The sequence below is a fragment of the Sphaerodactylus townsendi genome, linkage group LG06 (assembly GCF_021028975.2).
Source record: "Sphaerodactylus townsendi isolate TG3544 linkage group LG06, MPM_Stown_v2.3, whole genome shotgun sequence".
Classification (NCBI taxonomy): domain Eukaryota; kingdom Metazoa; phylum Chordata; class Lepidosauria; order Squamata; family Sphaerodactylidae; genus Sphaerodactylus; species Sphaerodactylus townsendi.
The window spans coordinates 84,291,378-84,312,851 of NC_059430.1; the positions used below are offsets into that span (position 1 = coordinate 84,291,378).

At 43.2% G+C, this 21,474-nt stretch overlaps 1 protein-coding gene across 2 annotated transcripts in view; it reads right to left on the minus strand.

Moving 5' to 3' along the window:
- Nucleotides 1-21,474, minus strand: part of CPNE8 (copine 8) — a 65,920-nt gene that overhangs the window by 25,067 nt on the left and 19,379 nt on the right. For both annotated transcript variants that reach the window (XM_048500581.1, XM_048500582.1), the window contains exons 4-9: nucleotides 19,361-19,464; nucleotides 11,635-11,674; nucleotides 8,222-8,298; nucleotides 7,714-7,777; nucleotides 3,704-3,807; nucleotides 35-139 (exon numbers count right to left, since the gene is read on the minus strand). In XM_048500581.1, the coding sequence (XP_048356538.1) occupies nucleotides 35-139; nucleotides 3,704-3,807; nucleotides 7,714-7,777; nucleotides 8,222-8,298; nucleotides 11,635-11,674; nucleotides 19,361-19,464 (494 nt within the window). The remainder of the gene's footprint in view (nucleotides 1-34; nucleotides 140-3,703; nucleotides 3,808-7,713; nucleotides 7,778-8,221; nucleotides 8,299-11,634; nucleotides 11,675-19,360; nucleotides 19,465-21,474) is intronic.

Sequence of the window (21,474 nt, forward strand, 5' to 3'; positions counted from 1 at the left end):
TCATACTTGCATAAAATGGAGGTCTTTACCTTACCTGTCATAATCTCCATTGCAAAGTGCTCTGACAGATATTTTGAATGCCTGCCATACTGGATTCAGTGTATTCTTTACAACTTCTGTCTTGTGGCAGATTGTAAAGCTAAAATAAATACAAGAAAACATCAACAAATTTTGTACAAATTATTTAGATGGACAAAATTGGGTAGGGTTCACCTCAGGCACAGAAACATTTTTGAGGCTGCTCTGCACATATTCATTATTTAAAATATTTAATTCCCCCTCTCCAAATAGAAACTTGAAAGATTGATTAGTACAGTAATTATAAACAAAAATAGAATAACAATAACAAAATAAGATCAACAGCAAAATAAAAATTACTCTCACAGGGATAGGACTCACAGCAAGGAGCTAACTCTTTCCCTCTGTGCTGGTGTCTTGACATCTACCACACACACTCTCCTAGCTACTGTTTGACCTAATGGAGAAACCATACAGGAAATAATAGGCAAACTGTATGTTTCTCCAACAGGGGTCCCAGAAATATATAAATCCCAAATTTTCCAGCAGCTCTCCTACGTTAAGCTCTCTAAACATTGATTTTTTAAAAAAGGAGGAATGGAAGTTGTAATTCCATTCACCTAATTTCTGTTCTGCATAAACTGATGAAAATAATCAATGAAGAAAAAACAGAACTGGGAATGACTTCTTGCCTTATGAATTTTCTACAGTTCTTTGAAACTATCAGCAAATATGCAGATAACAAATAATTTCCATAGAATTATGAAAAATGTTTAATTAAGACCAGGGTAAATCTAGCAATGCCTGAAATTAGAAAATGGCCTTCTTATGGATCAGTAATTAGTTACAGGAAACAAGCACAAAATACAGTTTTCATAGTGGAAGAAGCCATTAGGGAGGTCAATGCCACAAGGATATGCATGGGGACTGGAACTATTCTACTTTTCAACATATGATTTGAAGTCATGAGCAGAATTATATAAAAGCTTTGGAAGAAGAAGAAGAAGAAGAGGAGGAGTTTGGATTTATATCCCCCCTTTCTCTCCTGCAGGAGACTCAAAGGGGCTTACAATCTCCTTGCCCTTCCCCCCTCACAACAAACACCCTGTGAGGTGGGTGGGGCTGAGAGCGCTCCGAAAAGCTGTGACTAGCCCAAGGTCACCCAGCTGGCATGTGTGGGAGTGTACAGGCTAATCTGAATTCCCCAGATAAGCCTCCACAGCTCAGGTGGCCGAGCGGAGAATCAAACCTGGTTCCTCCAGATTAGATACACGAGCTCTTAACCTCCTACGCCACTGCTGCTTTCAGATGATATAAAAATTATTCACAAAGATGAGAATCCAAACACAGTAAACTGCTACAAAAAAAGATTTGCCAGATGCAATAACTGGATAACGAACTTGCAGAAGAGATTCAATATCAGTAAAAGTAATATTCCACACATTAGGGACAAATCTCATTTATCCATTCCCCCCAGTCTCAGTACTGTCAAAATTCTTACACAAGACACGAGAACAGAAAGTACACATTGGCTGCAATAGCCATGGTTCTCAGTACTGTAAGAGATGGCAATTTCTCCACCAATGACCTTACCTCTAGAGCAGAATATGCTAGCCCAAGATCTGATCCAGAATCTACGACCAGAATGTTTCAGACTGACTATGGGGCTATTGAGCAGAGTAGATTTCTAAATTTCTAAACACACATTCCACATGTGTCACTGACATTATCATGGCTTCTAGCCATTCCTCCATAACATGGATGCACAATGTTACATGGAAGGCATTTGTCTGATGGTTCAGAAGGAAGGGGATAGACACTCTGAAACCTTGTGGGTCATCCAGCCTAGAATTCCTACAAGACAGTCATATGTCTGGACTCAAAGGATTCACACTTAGACATCAAGTAGCTGCCCTAACCATGATCCTGCCACATCACTTGAACTTACCACTGTTTGGGCATCCACATATTTTGAGGCTGCTTAAAGGAATTCATCAGCTGGAGCCTCCTCAAGCACACAAATTTCCATCCTGGAATCTGCAGTGTCCTCGCAGCATTGTCCAAACCTCCATTCAAACTGGTTCAATCCATACCCATGAAGCTTCATATGAAGGGTCTATTTTTAGTGGCAGCAACATCAACTACGACAGTGTCTGAGCTCACAGCACTGTCAAGTAAGCCTGAACTGTGCATTTTTCATCCCAACAAAGTGGTGGTAAGCCCAAGGTGGTAAGCAGATTCCACTTAAACCAAGAAATTTATCTACCGTCATTTTGTCTTAGACTCAGTCACCCCAGGGAGAGATTCTGGCACAACACAAACGTTAGATATACCTTAAAGGCATACATATTGAGGTCACATGAAACCAGGAAAACAGTCCTTATTTATTAACATGTTCCCCAAATTTAGGGTACCCTATGTCTAGGGTAGCCATTAACTCAATTCTTATAGACTGTATTATAAAGGTTTACAAGGCTCAAAGGCTAGAGCTACCTAAGGGCACAACAACTCACTTGATTAGGAGCTCAGCTACAAATGCTGCTGTGGTCAAGCAGGCCTCAGTCGAGGAAATCTGCAGGGCTGCTACCTGGTTCCTCTCTGTCCACCTTTGTGAAACATTACTATCTTAATACATTAAGTTCAGCAGATGCTGTGCTTGGGAGGAGAATGTTACAGTGTGTATTGTATATCTAGATGATGACCTACTCTTATTAGGGGACACTTCTTTGGGACGTCTCACACAAGATGTCCTCTTGCCTCAGTGGGAGAATGGATACTTACTGTGAAAGGTCCTTCTCCACTGAGGTAGGAGGACATCTTGTTCCTCCCAGAGTCATTGTCTACATTCCTGAGCTCTCAGTCTCCATTGGTTACAGACTCTGCATTTTCATTTAATGTCTTTTCTGTCTCCAGTTCCTACATATATTGTATTTCATAGTTTAAACTTGACAATTCTAATAGTTAATGTTAGATAGTTGAACCACTGCTGATAGAAATTCCAAACTGGAATTTGGTGATTCCCAGCAAAGAGGACAAGAAGTGAAGACTTTAGTCCTGCCTCCCTGAGCAAAGGGGTGGGAATCACGCATACAAAATGTTCTCCTGACCTCAGTGTAAAAGGATCATTCATGGTTAGCATCCAACAGTCCCCAGTGCTATCCCCACTGCTGGAACTGCAGTGAAGTTGTGGTGGAGTCTGAGTTCCCAACAACCCCAGACACATTGTCTCCATGGCAGGTGATTGTGATAGTGGTAGTTTGATTTTGAACAACTGAGACTTTTAAATCAGATCACTGGCATGGTGAAATCCTGGACAGTGCTGGATGATGAAGCTGAAAGGTAGAAGGGATAGCTAACACCTTAGCCTATGAGAATTGCTGTCCTTCACATGAACCATTCATTGGACACACGATCCATTACCAGGGTAAAAGTTGTCAGCTAGGTGCTGAAGGTCCTCACTGTCCATTTTACTGCTAGGGACTCTTTCTCCATTCTTTCTTGGCAAGTTGCTATTTCCAGGTGAGAAACAGGATGGAGTGTTTGTGATCATCTATCTCCTGCAATAAAACTGATCCCGCCCGATGTCAAACAGAATGGATTATGAAGGGTTTATTGAAGTCCAGGATCTGTGATAGGGCTGATTGGACAACAGAAACTGACATGTCTAAAATAAAAATAAACTTACCTGCCATCTTCATTGCTGCGAAAAAATACAAGGAAGGGATCTGATTTTCCAAAGAAGTCTTTCTTGTCTAATTTATTTGCACAAAATTGCATCAGTACTGCATCCTAATAAGAAAACCATATATTGCAATGCACAGATTACTATACAAAATACAAAGAGCATATCAGAAGATACCAAATTCTGAAGTTTTAATTTGTTTTATTATAGCAACTTCAACAAAAAAAGATTCTACTAAAAAAAATTCTGTCTAGCTAGTTAGGGCAACATTATCATAACTTGATAAAGTTATTTTTGCTCTTCATATCAATATATTAATCTATTAATAATTGTAGATTTCTTAATCTATATAATAAATCCAATTTAAAATACAGGGTAAGACAAAGATATCTACTGCAGGTACATTTACATTGTAGCTTCACGTTAGAATTCATATTCATAAACGAAAGACTACATTAAAATTGAACATTAAAATTGGGATACACAAGAAGCAGGACATAATGTAAACAAATACAAGATGGGAGTACAAAATAAAGTTTGAGCTCTCTGGTTTTAATACCACTATTTCCTCTAACAATGGCTAGTTTCACATCAGTCAGTTAATGGCCACCCAGAGAGAAAGGTACCCTTTTCTGTATACCTGGAGGACTTTCTCCCCATATATACAAATATAATAATAAATAAATAAATATCTTTCTTTCATAAATAGGAACTCTTCTGCAATTGGAGGCTGAGCATATATGACCCTAAGGCTGGTGTGGAGTTCTAGCAGCATGAGAGAAGAATGATAGCTCAAGCCCTCATATGCTAGAGGGCCATTAAGCTGAAGAAAAACAAACAGCCCATAGCTTACTTCCCTTCAGCATGCATCTGAATACTAAACTAACCTGAACTGGGTCACTGAATGCTACATGCATGTTTGGCCCTGAACTGGGTCACTGAATAATACATGCATGATCTCACAATGGAACAAAAAGCACACTGGGGCCATTTCAATTCAAGAAAATAATGGGAGGTGGGAGGAAGAGACCATCCTTCCACAGCAACATAGTCCTGTAGCATTTGGGTAAGTAAATTCCTTGTAGCTGCCATCGCATCATAAGAACATAAGAACATAAGAACAAGCCAGCTGGATCAGACCAGAGTCCATCTAGTCCAGCTCTCTGCTACTCGCAGTGGCCCACCAGGTGCCTTTGGGAGTTCACATGTAGGATGTGAAAGCAATGGCCTTCTGTGGCTGTTGCTCCCGAGCACCTGGACTGTTAAGGCATTTGCAATCTCAGATCAAAGAGGATCAAGATTGGTAGCCATGTTCGACTTCTCCTCCATAAATCTGTCCAAGCCCCTTTTAAAGCTATCCAGGTTAGTGGCCATCACCACCTCCTGTGGCAGCATATTCCAAACACCAATCACACGTTGCGTGAAGAAGTGTTTCCTTTTATTAGTTCTAATTCTTCCCCCCAGCATTTTCAATGAATGCCCCCTGGTTCTAGTAACCAAACACATCATGCAATTTGGCCCCAATGTAGTTGGACATTTTCCAACCCTACTCCATTAAATTCAACAAACTGGGGGCAGTATGCATTGATTAACTAGAAAGAAAAGCACATTCCAAAAACCAAATTAATCCCTCTCCAAAGGTAACAGAGCCAGACAGTTCAAATTGTCATGGAGAAGAAGCACCAATTTTTCCTTGAACAATCCCATACAGTACAGGGAAGTAGATAGTTCTCCCTCCCCATGCTGTATTGGATGGTACAAGGCTTCAGAACTGAGCACCATGATTTTAGAGAATGAGGTGTGATTCCCATTATTTTCTAGAGGGCCTCTAATTTCACCTTTTTACTCAGACTGCCATTATGAAAGTTATTGCTTTCACTATACTACTGAACAATACTGGCATGATTCATTTGCACTTCTTTTGCATTTCTCATGACAGTGGATTTTCATAGGTTGATCTCCTGGCTGCAAGATGACTAGAAGTGCAATCCTAAGGCGAGCTACTCCAATCTAAGCCTACTGAAAAGAATGGGCTTAGACTCAGTGGCATAGCCCCCACAGGGACATGTGGGGTCATATGTCCCGGGCGGAGGTCATTTGGGTCACTTGGGGGGGGCAGAAAATCGGCCCCACACCACTCCTCTACCCCCGGCGCTGCCTCCCTGACTGGTGCATCCAAATGGGAAGAGGCGCCTGCAGGAGAAGGCTCAGCTGGTGGCCGCAGGGCCGGGAGCAGCATCGCTGGTGCTGCAGAGGGTGCGCTGCCGGGGAGAGGGCCTTTCCATTTGGGCGTGCCAGGCAGGGAGGAAGCATCAGGGCCAGCCTCTCCCCAGCCACCGCTCCTTCTGCAGCACCAGCCACGCCTAGCTGCAGAGGCCCATTGTGACCAGCATACTAGCATGTAAACAGAAAAACATGAGAAGACCTCTCTGCAATCCCACTGTGCACTGAAGAGCCTTTGAAGACCCCAGAGGTAAGCGTTCTATGCGTAATGGGCTTATGTTAACAAGCTGGTTTGCCACTGCCTTCTCCGGTTATGTATCTAGCAAGTTTATAAATGAACAAAAAATACAGTCAGGCCTTTAAGGGAGGGAAGTCTAAAAATGGAATAAATAATTAATCCATTTCACAAAAAATGATTGCCATTTAATGACTTAATTTCCTCCATTACTATCTAAAATTATGGCGAAAAACTATGACTTAGTATTGGCTTTATATTGTACATAGCTTCTGCCTAATTTCTATCTGCTGATTGTCTTCATAATTCTAACTTTGTTTCAATAAATTTTCCTTGTAATTTGTTTGGGCCTGCCTCAGTTCTCCCATGCCATTTTAAGGGGATTGGTTTGAAAAGAAAAAAAGCATTCTACATCTTTGGGTGGGACACTATGAGAACGATAGCCTGAAACCATCACATGCTACCAGAAAGGCTATTCAGTCCTGAGGGACTCAAAAGGCAAAAGGTTGAAAAATCTGCCTTACAGTGGTAAAAAGGTGTAGAATGGCAGTGGGGGTTGCCATTGTAAGAATGCAGGTGATAGGTTCTACCGACAGGTGTTTGTAACTATTGGGGGAGAGAAATTACTTGTAAGTCACTACTTAGATGAACAGTTATGAGCGGATTTGAAACACATTTCTAAAGTTTGTGAAGGCAGGAACAATACACACAGGTTCTAATTTTCCTCCTTTAAAACTTGAAAAGTTTTTCCCTCAGGAAGGACTACTGGTTTTACCTCCCTCAGTCAGGATCCTCCTTGATCCTACATAACACTCATCCTTCCACTGTTGCTGCTAGCTTCTAACTATGGTGGAAGTCGCACGGGCCTGGGGAGCTGCAGTGCACTGATGTACATGACACCGGTGCAGCCCTCGGGTTGTTTGCACACTTGTGTGTGGGCAGCCTGGGAGTTGCTACGTCCCGCGTCTGCATGGAGGCGCACCACTGTTTTTTAAAAAAAGTACCTCCCCTTCCCTGCGTAGCTCTATCAGGATGAGGGGACATGCCCCTGTGGCCCTGGCAACACCCTGGGGGGCAGGAGCAGGAGGTGTGTTCCCTCGTCCCCACAGAACCACAAAGGAAGAGGAGGTAAGTTTTTTTAAAAAAAAAAACAGCGGTGCGCTGAGAAACAGCATCCTCCACCCAGTTCGCTCAGCACCACATGGATGCTGCTGCTTTTCAAAAGACGTACTCATTTAGCGAGTCTCAAAAACACCATTGTGGAGGAATAACATCATTGTGGCTTTGCTCCAGTGGCGGCAGCTGTGTGAAGTCCTTCCCCACAACGGTGTTTTTAGCGGTTGCACACCACTGTATTCAGCCCACGCAGAATCTGCCTATAAGTTTCTGCAACTCTGAGCTGCCAACAGTTGATTTCTTTTCGAACCCATTGTCAATCAGATTCCCATATTAAGACAATATATTAGCAGTTTGCTGCCCGTCTCACATCTCTACACTAACTAGGAACCAAATAATATATTTTCAACTTTCAACAAAATGAACCAGAAAAGTTTACCCTGCAACAGTTCAGCTCCTCTGCTGTCAGTATTATCATGCCACATTTCTTCCCAGGAATTCCTCTGGAAAAAAACAGCATTGAGATGGGATTACACCTCAGAGTGAAATACAAATAAAGCTTTAACAAAAATTAACACACTAACTAATCAACACAAGTCAAACACAAGTCAAATAGATAAACAAGATCACAAGTCAAATAGATCAACGATATGGATGATTAAGAAACAAAATTATTTTTCTTGGGCTATATTTGTAGATTTTACCATATATTTCATGGCATAAGCTTATAATATAAATAATTACACATCTTATACAAATCTATCACAACCAAATTCAGAATAGATATCCCTAGATAAAAATACTGTCATCAAGTGGGTGTCCAGAATTCTCATTTGTCAAACATGAGAGCATGGAAGGATCAGCATATCTAAAAGGAAAGGCCAGCAGCCATTTGTTAAGGTTAAAAAGACTAAGTTCAGCATTAATTTGCTTTAAAAAATACTTACACAACTGGTTTTTCTAATCTGCTTCCTTGTGATCCAACAATCTCTCCAAGGGTACAGAACACTTGTCCTAAGAAATCCTGAAAATCAGTAACATGTAAAATCATATTAGTAATTTATGGCTATAGCAAATGAACAGCAGGGTTTAGAACAAAGAATACAATTTGTTCAATAAAGCAGATGTGGAGTTGCACATTTTGTAACAATGTCACTTTTTGCTTCCTATTTTGTTCTGCTCTGGCATGGTTCCTCCATGTGCTAACTGTGGTGCTAACTGTGGTTTGCAAACCTACTCAACCTGCAGTTTCAAAATCTAGTTACACTGTAAAAACAGGGTTACACTTACCTGTAAATGTTGTTCATCGAGTGGTACTCTGTGCAGACACACATTTGGGACTACACAGGCCAGCCAAAGGTCATCTTCTTGCAAGTTTCTAGAAGGATTCAGCTAGGGCCACTTCTCTTCCTTTTGGAAACAGAGCCATAGAATTTTCCCACCCAAAAGGTCCTGTGACCAAGGAGAGAAGAACTCCATCCTTCAGTTCTCTACTCACAACTGAAAAACTACCAAAATGAGACAAAGGAGGAAAAAGAACTGTGAAACAATAAGCAGACTGATGTGGGGAAAGAAAGAGGTATGTGTGCATGCACAGAGTACCACTCAATGAAGAACAGTTACAAGTAAGTGGAGCCTTGTTTTTCATCAGCATGGTCTCTGTGCAGCCACACATTTGGGAACACACACTCACTAATGGAGGCAGGAGCAAGTTGCCTATTTGAACAGTGACTTTAATAGTGCTCTCCCCACAGTTGCCTCCTGTCTTAAATCCACATCCACTGCATAATGCTTGACAAATGTCATAGACAAGGACCATGTTGCTGCCCGACAGATGACACTGATGTCAACAGAAGCACTGAAGGCAGCAGAGGCAGCCTGGAGCCTTGTGGAGTGTTCCATAATGGAAATTAGACAATCTACCCCAGTGTGCACATAAGCTAAATGAATAGCTCTAATGATTCAATGTGACAGTGTCTGGGATGATATACCTTTGCCTTTGGAGGGGCCCATAAAACCAACAACAGATTGGGGACCTGTCTGAACTGCAGTGTATGGTATATATAAAATAGACACAACTTTCTTGGAAACATGAAAAGTAGAGACCACTTTAGGAATGGTCCAGGACCGTCTCTCCCCCCTTTTTATGATGATGATGATGATGATGATAATAATTTGATTTAATAAACCGCTCTCCCCCAGAGGGCTCAGAGCAGTGTACAGGCAACAATTAACAGAATACAAAGAAACATTGAATAACATCATTTAAATACACAAAACCAATAAAATCAGTAGCAGTGATACAACCCACCCACAATTTGGTGGATGGCATCCGGTCCTAATCCCGGGTCCTAACCCGGTCCTAACCCCAAGAGGAGACTGGCAGATTGCTGAAGAGAGACAGGTAAGTGCTATCAGCAGAGGCGAATCTTCTGGAGGCCCCTCTATGATTCGGCTGGCCTCAACGCAGGCCAGAGCTTTTACCACCTTGGCCCCTGCCTGGTGGAACGCTCTGCCTCCAGCTATTCAGGACCTGCAGAACTTGGAGCAGGTCCACAGGGCCTGCAAAACTGAGCTGTTCCATCCGGCTTTGGTGGAGGCTGGCCGTTGTGGTGCCGTTCCTTGTGTGCTCTGACACATGTATATTCTACAGGCATGCTGTATGTTAACATCTAACTATTGCCATCATGGCCCAATCCCCTCCTAGGAATGAATGGAAGAGGCTGTATTAATCATGCGTTGTCATCTGTTGTTCTTTTTATTGTTTAATTGGTTATGTTGATTGTTATGTTTTTAACTTCTATATTGGTATTTATGGAGTTTTATAGTGTTCTATGGTAATTTATTTTGTACACGGCCCAGAACCTTTCAGGGATGGGTAGTGTATCAAGCCCAATAAATAAATAAAATATAGGGGGAATGTTCTTGGTGTGCAGGATGTCCACTACAGTGTCATCATTCAGTGGTTCAACAGTGCCAAAATTCAGCGCATTAACCATCCTAACAACTTGACCAACTAACAATTATCCTCTGGAGGGGAGATGGACTAATGCTTGCCTACAATCTCCTCCAGAGAAGGCATAGAGGGATTGTTGGAATTTTCATCAGAATGCCTTTCCTCCTCTGACAGTGATGGCATGTCATAGTTGTCATGCAGTAAAGCAGATGCCACTTTGTCTGACTGTCGTCCTTTATACTGAAACTTAACTCCAATGGGGGAAACTAACCTTCCCTTACTGATGGTCCTTCAAATGAGAGCATGAGAAATGGTGACATTCAGGCCCTTCCTGCATAGCACAAATAAAACGTCCTGAAGACATTTTTTAAAAAAAACCTGTTTTGGCTTTTTTGTCTGCATAGTGGGGACAAAAAAAGTACTGCCTGCCAAAACATTTATTTTTCAGTCTTCCCTCCCCCACTAGGTGACTGAAGGTTGTCAGTTTCATTTTGTTGTGCCTACCAGTTTGTGCTGCACAGATTCCCCATCCCAGCCTCTGTTAGTTGAAGGTTTCCAATGGAGGTTTCCTCTGCTAGCAGCTCATTTGTGCGTGATTTCACTGTAAAAAGTACATGAATAAAGTTTTTTTGTCTGGCGATCCTGTGTACACGTTTTTCTTTTTGTCTTTGTAGCTACAATGACAGGACATGACAATTGTAGCCACTCAGAAGGCTGGTCTACCTCCCATTAAGCATCAATGGGTTCCTCCCGCTTGGTCATGGGAACTTTTGAGCAGGAAGACTGTATGGCTCTGTTTCCAAGGGGGGGGGGGGAGCACTCCTATCTGGATCCTTCTAGAAGCTTGCAAGAAGACAACGCATCTGGTCTGAACCTGTGGAGTCTTAAATGTGGGGGTCCACAGTCCATGATGAACCTTGTTAGCATGAACCATGATTAATACAATGCTAAACTGCAGTTACAGTAGACAAAAGAAGGGAAGACAGAATTCTTATCAGAGAATAGAGAGAGAAAATGTATATGTAAGCAAAAGAAGCATTTGATGAAACATTTTAATAAAACATGACAGATATTCTATAGCATTATGTCCATATTTCAAGTCAACTACTATATTTTGTCATCTTCGGAAGTTACAAAATAAAAACTGTCTTAAAAAGCTCGCAAAATGCCCATTGAAATACAACAGTGTGCAATGTGGTACAACCTATTAACAACGTAAAAATCAGAAGTTGTTCATTTTTAAAAATCATAGTTTTGTTAAAACTCTACTACTACAAATAGATCATGAAATGAAACCTTGCGTTGTGCTAAGCATTCCATCTCTAACAGCTAATATACGTAGTTAAAAGTTTCACAATTTTTTAAAGTTTCACACATTTTTTAAGGTAATAAATTGGCACTTACATGCTTTGACAGGTTGGGACTCTTTGAATCAACATCATATCTGTAATGAAAAGGAACATACACTTGCATGTACAAAACGGACCATTGGATACTTACTGGGAAGGGTCCTTCTCCTGGGGGTCAGTAGGCCATCTTGGTGGGTGGTTTCATACCCCTATCTCTGGGAGGCAGGAACTAACTTTTTTCTACTTCCTGTCCTTGGACTCCGCCCTCGCCAGTATTAACTGACATAGCCGCAAAAAAAGGAAGAAACTTGGAACCTTAACGGAATAACCATAACAACATAACACAAAACAACACAGCCTATGACTATGAATAGTCTAGTATTGGCAAACTTCTGAACGTAGGGTTCATTAAGTATATATACAGCAGAAGATTGGAGGAGCACATCTGGACATTATGCTGAGGGGAGGGCCAAGATGGCCTACTAGCCCCCAGGAGAAGGACACTTCCCAGTAAGTATCCAATGGTCCGTTCTCCTGGAGGCGTAGGCCATCTTGGTGGGACCTCCAAAAGCAGTCCCCTTAACTTCCGGGTGGGTTAAGCATTAAAGTCCAGAATGTGCTCCAGCACTCTCCTGCCGAATGCTGTCTCAGCAGCAGCCCAGGAGTTAAGTTTGTAATGCTTCACGAATGTAGAAGGTGACGACCAAATTGCGGCCTTGCATATTTGCTCTACAGAAGCTCTATTACGAAAAGCTGCATTGGTTGAAGCAGACCTTACTGAGTGTGCTGTAATACCTGTTGGGATTGGAAGATTTATAGCCTTATGGGCTTCTATGATACAGGACTTCAGCGTGCAGCTGATGGAAGATGCTGACATTTGGCGACCTACATTAGGTTGTGAAATGTTAATGAAGAGGCTGTCTGATTGACGGATGTCCTCGGTCCTAATGATGAATGCCTTTAATGCTCTGCAAGCATCCAGGGTGTGCCACAGTTTTTCAGTAGGCCTAGAAGGTTTGGGACAAAAGCTTGGTATAATTATTTCTTGCTGTAGATGAAACGAAGAACTTGCCTTGGGCTTGAACGTAGGGTTAGTGCGTAGGACGACTCTATCTGGATGAAAGGTACAGCAGTTCGCGTTAACTGAGAGTGCTCTGAGTTCAGATACGCGTCTTGCAGAGGTAATGGCTATTAGAAAAAGAGTCTTCATTCGTAGCCACCGTAAGTGTATCGATTGCACTGGTTCAAAAGGAGACTTGGTTAATGCAGTCAAAACCGAATGTAGTCGCCACGACGGGAAGCGGTGGATTGTTGGGGGCTGAGATTGTTTAACACCTCGAAGAAAACGAACTACATCCGGATGACGTGAGGCTGGAACCCCTTGAAATTCCTTCCAGACAATGGACAATGCGGCAACTTGGCGTCGCAGGGTGGAACTTTTCAGTCCTAATTCAAACCCTGACTGGAGGAATTCCAGCACGTGGGACATTGATGGAGAAATCGGGTCGATTTGTCTGCCCTTGGTCCATTTGACGAAAGTCTTCCATGACGCATTGTATATGCGAACTGTGGCCTGTCTGCGGGAAGCCAGAAGGGTGTCCGCTACCTTTTCTGAATAGCCTTTCTTTAGCAACCGTTCCCTTTCAACCGCCATGCGGTTAAATGAAGCCAATCGGGACGTGGATGGATCAGGGGTCCCTGCATTAGTAAGTCCGGTCTTTGGGGCAGATGGAACTGTGGGCACATTGCCATTTCCTGGATGACCGAAAACCAAGGTCTCCGGGGCCAGAAGGGAGCGACTAGGATGACTTGTGCTCGTTCCACGTTTATTTTACGTAGTCATTTGGGCAGCACTGGAGTTGGTGGGAATGCATATAGGAGGGCTCTCGGCCAAACTGATGTCAGTGCATCCGTGCCGCACGCCGACTGGTTGTAATATCGGGAGAAAAATTGGGGTACTTGACAATTTTCCTGAGTTGCAAATAAGTCCACTGCCGGATGGCCGAACCTCTGGGTTATGAGTCTGAAGACTAGTTTGTTGATCATCCATTCCGCCTCCAGAATGGTCCTTCGGCTTAACCAATCGGCTTCTATGTTTAATTTTCCCTGAATGTGTACTGCGTGTAGGGACTGCACGTGTCGTTCTGCCCACACTAGGATTTTGCGCACCTCCCGCTGAAGCTGTGAGGACCTTGAACCTCCCTGATGGTTAATGTATGCCTTTGCTGTTAGGTTGTCGGTTCTTATTATTACGTGATGTTGATACACCTCGCTCTGGAAGCTCTGTAGTGCCAGCTTGATCGCTCTGATTTCTAGCATGTTGATGGGAAGTTTCGACTCCTGCTCGGACCAGGTCCCCTGGACATACTTGTTGTCCAAAGTGGCGCCCCATCCCTGTAGGCTGGCATCCGAAAAGATTTGGGGTCTGTTCGGAAACAGGTAAACCTTTCCCTGAGACAGGTGTGTTTTGGACGTCCACCACTGAAGGGAGGTCTTCAGTGCATTGGGAATCTGAAGCATCCGGTCCCTCTTTTCTATTATGTCCATCTGATAGGGACGGAGAAACTGCTGAAGCGGTCTCGCGTTCATTCTCCCCCATTGGATCATGTCGAATGTCGAGACAAATCGTCCTAGGAGACTTGTCAACTGCAGAAGTGGGAATTGTGTGCTGTGTATCACTGTTGCCACGAACCTTTGTATTTTGAGCATCTTGTCGTTTGGAAGAAAAAACGTGTTTTGGTTGGTCGAGATTATTGCTCCCAGATGTTCCATCTGCTGTTTGGGAGTCAGGGAGCTCTTTTCCTTGTTTATGATGAATCCATGCTCCTCCAATGTCGACATGACCAATTGCAGGTCCCTGTTGGCTTGTCCTACTGAGGTTGATCAGACTAGAACGTCGTCGAGGTACGGGTGGATGTGTACCCCCTGTCGTCGTAATAGTATGATTGGTGCTATGAGGACCTTCGAAAACACTCTGGGTGCAGTGGCCAACCCAAACGGTAGGGCTCTGTATTGAAAGTGCCTCCGGTTGACCGCGAAGCGAAGGTACCTCTGATGCGTTGGATGCGTAGGTACGCGTAGGTACGCTTCTGTAAGATCGAGGGATGTCAGCAGATCTCGATGTCTTAGTGCTTCGGCAATTGTTCGCAGAGTCTCCATCCTGAACTTGCGTAGTCGGATGTGCTTGTTCACATACCGCAGGTTCAGGATAGCACGCCAATCTCCACTCTTTTTGGGGACAGTAAAAAAGTGGGAATATACTCCCAATCCTCTCTCTTTCTGTGGAACTTCCTCTATGGCATTGATGTCTAGTAGATGCTGAATTGCCTGTCTGGTTCTGATTCCTTTGACAGAGTAAGGATTGAGAGGTGATGAAAGAAAACATTGTTTTGGGAACTGGTTGAATTCGATGCTGTATCCCTGTGATATGACCTCTTGCGTCCATAGGTCGACATGGTCGCCCTTCCAGGTGTGCTGAAAATGTAGAAGGCGACCTCCTACTGGGATGGTTGGATAGTCATGCCTTGGAAGTCTTGTCGTTGTTGAAGAATTTTCCTCCTCTTCCTGAGGGACGAAAATTACCCCTGCCCCGAAAGGACTGGTTCGGTTGCCAGGAGGGTCTTCGTGGTTCCCATGATGAGCTCTTGTTGTCTCTGGAGAACCGTGGCAGGGCTCTCTGAGTTCTGAAGGTCGTCCTGGTCTGTTTGTGAGGAGAAGTTGCTCTAACAAATTTTGGCAAGGTCTTTCTGTTGTCTTTGCCAACCAGGATCTTGTCTAGTTCTTTTCCAAATAACATGTTTCCATGGAATGGGTAGCTGGCCACGACCAATTTGGAGTGTAAGTCTACGGACCAAGCCCTGAGCCATGCAATCCTGCGGGCTACTGTGGCAGAGGCCATTGATCGTGCAACAAAAGACATTGAGTCAAAGGTAGAATCCATGAGAAATGAGTTGACCTGTAAAATGCGCTCAATACCTTCTCTCACCCCCACCTGTTCAGGTGGGATCATGTCTAGTAGACGTCTGAGCCAAAATACGGAAGCTCTGGCTAGGACTGAAGATGGTATTAGTGCTTTAATAGCGGCCGCCGCCCATTCATGAGATCGCCTAAGAACAGAGTCAGCTTTTTTGTCAAGCGAATCTTTTGGGGAACCTTCCCCTTCTTTAGAGACTGCTCCTCCAGATTGTAAGTTAACTATCGGAGCCTCCACCAGGGGTACCCGGAGAATACTATTGAAGTACTCTGGGACAACATAAAGTTTTTTGGTTATGGCCGGTAGCCCTTTAGAGGAGGCCGGGTTATCCTAATCTTTCCTGATCCTGGTTTCAAACATTTCTGGAACAGGACAGCATAGAGAGTGATCTTCGGAATTTGGGAAGTAGTCCCTACAACCCTTTAGTCTCCCTTTAATTGGTTGCTTGGATACACCCTCTGCCCCTGGGGGGTCCTGCGCGTCCTCTGCGTCATAAAGATCCAAAGCTGCGATTGCTTTATTGATCAGCAAGGGTAAATCTTCCACTTTGAAAAATCTTGCATTTTGCTCAGTTTGGTCACTAGGTGGCTCCTCTGAGTCAGAGAAACGGCCTGACTCTTCCACAAATTCTTCCTCACTGGCCTGATCCTCTCCTGGGAAGGAAAGAGGATCCCTAAAGTTAAGCTGAGGCCTGAGGGATTGTCTCCCAATAAGGGACCTAGAAAGGGATCTGGCTGTAGTTAAGGGAGCCTGACTACTGCTCAATATTCTATTAGATGTCCGTTCTATCGCTCTCTCCATTGTGGAAGCTAATAAGGAAGCGAAGTCCTGAGGTGAGAGGCTTTGCCATCCCATAATAGCACCTGCATTATCAGTGGCATTCGAGAGGGAAAGTTCCCCATTCCCCTCTCCCTCGCCCACGGATGGGTCTTGCCTGATCTGATGGCTCCCTTCCGTTCCTGGGGTCCCGTCTGTGAACGCAGGGATCTCCACGGTTTCCAGTGTCTCCTCCTGGAAACTCCCCTGTCCGTCTGCTCCCTGACTCGAGCCTGCTGCGATCCCGCAGAGGCTGGCTGGCCTGTTGCCGCCCGTTGTGCGCGTGTAGCCATGGCGCGCCTCTTCGTCCCGTCCCTGGCTAGCCCAGCGACTGCCTCGACGGGCTCCGAAGCCCGCCTCACAGCTGACCCAGCGGCCGCCCGAGGGGGAAGAAGCGTGTCTAGCCGTCGCCGCTCTTGTGCCCTCCGTGGTAGAGCGGGAGAAAGTTTCCCTCGGGGGGGAAAAAGATTGTGCCGCCATTTCGCCTCAGGCTGTTTTGGCGCCTAAACTGCTCTTGCTACAGTCTTCCCCCTAACGCACACACGAAGGTTGGGAAGTAACAGAGGAACACAGAAGGCAATGGGGTAACAGGCACTCACTCACACTTAACGAAAAGGAGATGAAATAAGACAAAAACACAGGTTCCTGACTGATCTACCAAGGAGCGGCTGGAGTTCCTTGCTCTCCCGTTTTTATTTTTATTTATTTTATTTATTTATTAAACTTTTATACCGCCCCATCCTCTAGGCAGAAAGAATACTGGCTAAGGCGGAGTCCAAGGACAGGAAGTAGAAAAAAGTTAGTTCCTGCCTCCCAGAGATAGGGGTATGAAACCACCCACCAAGATGGCCTACGCCTCCAGGAGAATAAGCATTTGCATGTACAAAATAAACATTCCTCCTCCTAACACAACCCTAATCTATCAGAGAATAGGATGGGTTTAGGCTTTAATGCTGTGCGTTCAAAGCTCAACCAGCACCTGGCAGACAGGTCTTTCTCTGTCAGCTACAGCACCCCAATATTCTGGTTGGAAAAAAGAACAGTTTGGCACAGAAGACAAAAACTAATAAAGATCAACATTGGCCAACTCAAAAGTGAGGCAGATATTGCAATCTATTTCCTGCGCAGGAGTTAACCTATGATCCTTATCAGGATTGAAATGCAGTAGTTGACTGAACAGCACATGTGAATTCTCACAATGAAATTGATTATTATTTTTTGCTTAATGTTCTTAACATTCTGAAGAGAATAGAATTAAAGTCTATGTATGTGCTTATCTATACATTCACAACAGAAATGCATCCACAATAACAAAAAAGTTTCTCGTTTTTTTCTGATGATTGGGGGGGGGGATATTCTAAGAAAGAATCTAAAGCTTTGCTTTAAGATGCTGAGATAAAACATGGCAATGTGCCACACACATAAATAAGGGTCAGAGTGAAAGTAACAGGAAAACGCTGTATGGAATACAGAAACTTCTAACAGAAATCAAAACAGTTCAATACATAGAGGTTGTCTGAATTACTATCTAAATAGTGAGGTTGTAATGCCCATCAGTAGGACAATTTGTTTAATTCTACAACATTAAATAGCTCCTATAAATAGCTACAGAAGAAAATTAACAGTGCTCCAGCAGGCAAAACCATTGAGGTTGAAATGGAAAAGTCTGTCTTCAATCCTGACAAGACTAATGCTTAGATGGGGGACCAGGTCCCTCCACAAAAAAATCTCCCTAATTATGAATTACTCTTATGAATTTCTGTGAAGCCAGGAAACACAGCAGAGATTGGGTTCAGATCCTGACAACAACTAGGGAACAGGGGAGAAAACTTGTCCTACTTAAAAGCTTTCCTAATAAATTTATACGTTATAATCAGTGAATCATCCTTGGTTCAATGCAAGAGTAAAAATGGACAGGAGCTGCAACAAGATCTTGAAAAGTAAAAAGAAAAGGAGAATAACTCTATTTCCCACTGCCTACTGTCATCCTGCCTACCTAATCAGTGGATTTCTGGGGAGTACTTTTGCCCTACAAGAAAGAAGAACAGACTGCACCAGAAACTACATCACAAAAAGACATACAAAAAGATGCATTTATGAACATCAGTTGAGCTTTCTTTATTTTAACATTTCAATCACTCCTGCAGGTTGTTATCATTCTTTTGTACATAAAAATCTGGTTCAATTGAGGTTCTGCCTCATTCTCTCTTAGACTGTTCATTATATTTGCAAATCAGAAAATGATTAACCTCAAGACTGGAAAAAATGTCCTACATGTACATTATGAAACAAATTGCAATTTTTGCAGAGACAAAGATTGCCAGAAGTGGAATACATTGTTCATGAACTATAACCAAAATTAGACTATAGGTGATGAGAGGGTTATGCACATTGCCTGTATATAGTTTAACTCTACAGGTGATATTATTTTTGCTGTTTTGTATGCAGTCTGATACATAGCATTTTACATTTATTTAGTATCATATTTTGCTAAATGTATGAATATCGCCATGGCCTGCGGTAATGGATAATAAACTGTATCTATACAGTAGTAGTAGGGGTAATAAGTTTATTGTCTTGGCCATAGGTCTTCACAATCTCCTCATACACAACATCATAAAAGTAAAACATATCTATACACATAGACTGCTATTAATTGGGAACATGCAATGAATACAGATTACCAAAATTTGGAGACAATTATCATATGATATCTCTCCTACAATATCAACTTTCATTTTTTAAATAGCCAATTTCAGCTTAAAATTGTAAACACAATAGATATAACCTAACAATACTGCATCTCATCTTGGTGATGAAAATCAAGGCATCATGAGTTGAATTTGTAATTGTAATATTCCATTATATTTTACCACTACATTAAAACAATCTTTACAACGTTAATAAGAGATTGGTTTGTCATTTGTTAACTAGCTTAACTATACTACCACAAAAGTGTTCATTAAAATTAAAAATTAATGAATAAACTTACAAGTCAAATCTCAGGTTCTCTCTCTCTTCAAAAAAGTAATCCATTATAAATTTTCTTACAAAATCTGGGTTCAAAGTATTGTCTATTACTTCTGTTCTACCAAACTGAAAAAGAAAAAAAAATATTTTATACAAGGCTATATTGCAAGTGCAAATTTTATCCAGCCTATATTACAAGTTTACTAACAGAAAGTAACATATTAGGCACCAAGAGCAACTATGAATTACAGCATATAAACTTGCAGTTTTCAAGGAAAGAAGGCCACAATGACCAACAACTCTTGACAGAGAAAAAGTCAAGAGCCAGCAAAAGCAACAGTTACTGGAAGCTATTCATATATCTCAAAACACAGCACCATTTTGAAAGGAGTAAGGCAGGCTCAATGTATGATGATTCAGAAACTCTACAGAAATGTACATTTTAATTAACAGGTGTGGCTAGAATATGCAATTTTCAGTGGGCCAGTGGTGTAACACCAATTGGGGAAGGGGCACAACTCCCCGAGCACGTGCCGGTATGGGATGTGGCCAGTGGTGGGATTCAAACATTTTAACAACAGGTTCCAAAGGTGATGGGATTCAAATAATGACTGTTAAAAAGTATTTTTTAAAAAAATTAATATCACTTTTTTATTTTAAGAATTAAAAATATTAAAACTCAATAAAAATATTTTAAGTATTAAAAAGTGATATTTTAAATTTTAACAACAGGTTCTACAGAACCTTCGGAACCCCCTGAATCCCACCTCTGGATGTGGCAGGGTGTGGTGTGGCGTTCTGGAGGCATTCCAGTGTGGGGTGGGTGGTGCTGAGGGAGGGGAACAGGGCGCATACGTGTCCCGTGTGCAGTCCCCCCCTCGCTCAGCCCCTGCCATGGGCATTTGAATTTTACTTAAGGATGCAGGTAAGGGGGGGTTCTTGGGTTCAAACCCCCACATCGCATGTCCGAAGCTCTGCCTTCCATTTGTGGGTTTTCTGTATTTTTAAGTGTTTTTTGTTTTTGGCCTTCAGGGGGCGCAATTTTAGGCTAGCAGCACCAAAATTTCAGGAATTGTTTGGAAGACTCTCCCGATGATACTACCCAGGTTTGGTGGGGTTTGGTTCAGGGGGTCCAAAGTTATGGGCTCCCAAAGGGGGTGCCCCCATCCCCCATTGTTTCCAATGGGAGCTAATAGAAGATGGGGGCTACACATTTGAGGGTTCATAACTTTGGACCTCTTGAACCAAACCTCACGAAACCTGGGTGGTATCATCAGGAGAGTCTCTTACTGATACCACCCAGGTTGTGTGAAGTTTGGTCCAGGGGGTCCAAAGCTATGGACTTCCAAAGGGGGTGACCCAGCCCCCATTGTTTCCAATGTGAGCTAGTAGAAGATGGGGGCTAAACCTTTGAGGGTCCATAACTTTGGATCCCCTGAACCAAACTTCACCTAACCTGGGAGGTATCATCAGGAGAGTCTCCTAAAGATACCTGGAAAGTTTGGTGCTGCTAGCTTAATAATTGCACCCCTGACAGCAGGCACCCCCCAAAAATTCCCCAGATTCTCCTTTTAAATCCCCCGCTTCAGCATGGATTTAAAGGGAGAATCTGAGGTCCCCAGTTTAAACATTGAAAGTGATGCTGTTTCAGGGTGGGGGAGAATCCACCCCAAAACAGCATTACTTTCAATGTTGTTTTAACTGCGGACCCCAGATTCTCCCTTTAAGGTGGATTTAAAAGGAGAATTTGGGCTCTCTAGTTTAAACACCATTGAAATGGATGCTGTTTGGGGGTGGATTCCAGCATCACAGTGGCCGCGGGGGCGGGGGGGGCTTAGATTTTGCACTGAGCTCCATTTTCCCTAGCTACGCCTCTGCCCAGAGGGGAGGGAAGAAGGGGTTGCCGGCTTTTGGCTTGGAGCCCAGCTGGTGGTGGGGAGGGCAGGGCAGGAGAGTCTGCTGTCCCTGGCCTTGGAGAGCTGCTTTTATAAGCACTGGGGCTGGGGACGTGGAGTCATGGCCATGGCCCAGGGGCGGGTGGGGCGTGGCCCCGCCCCCAACCCCCCCTAAAAATCTATACCTACGTCCCTGCCTTTACTGCAAATACGGCCACACCCTTGATAAATCTTTCGAAGC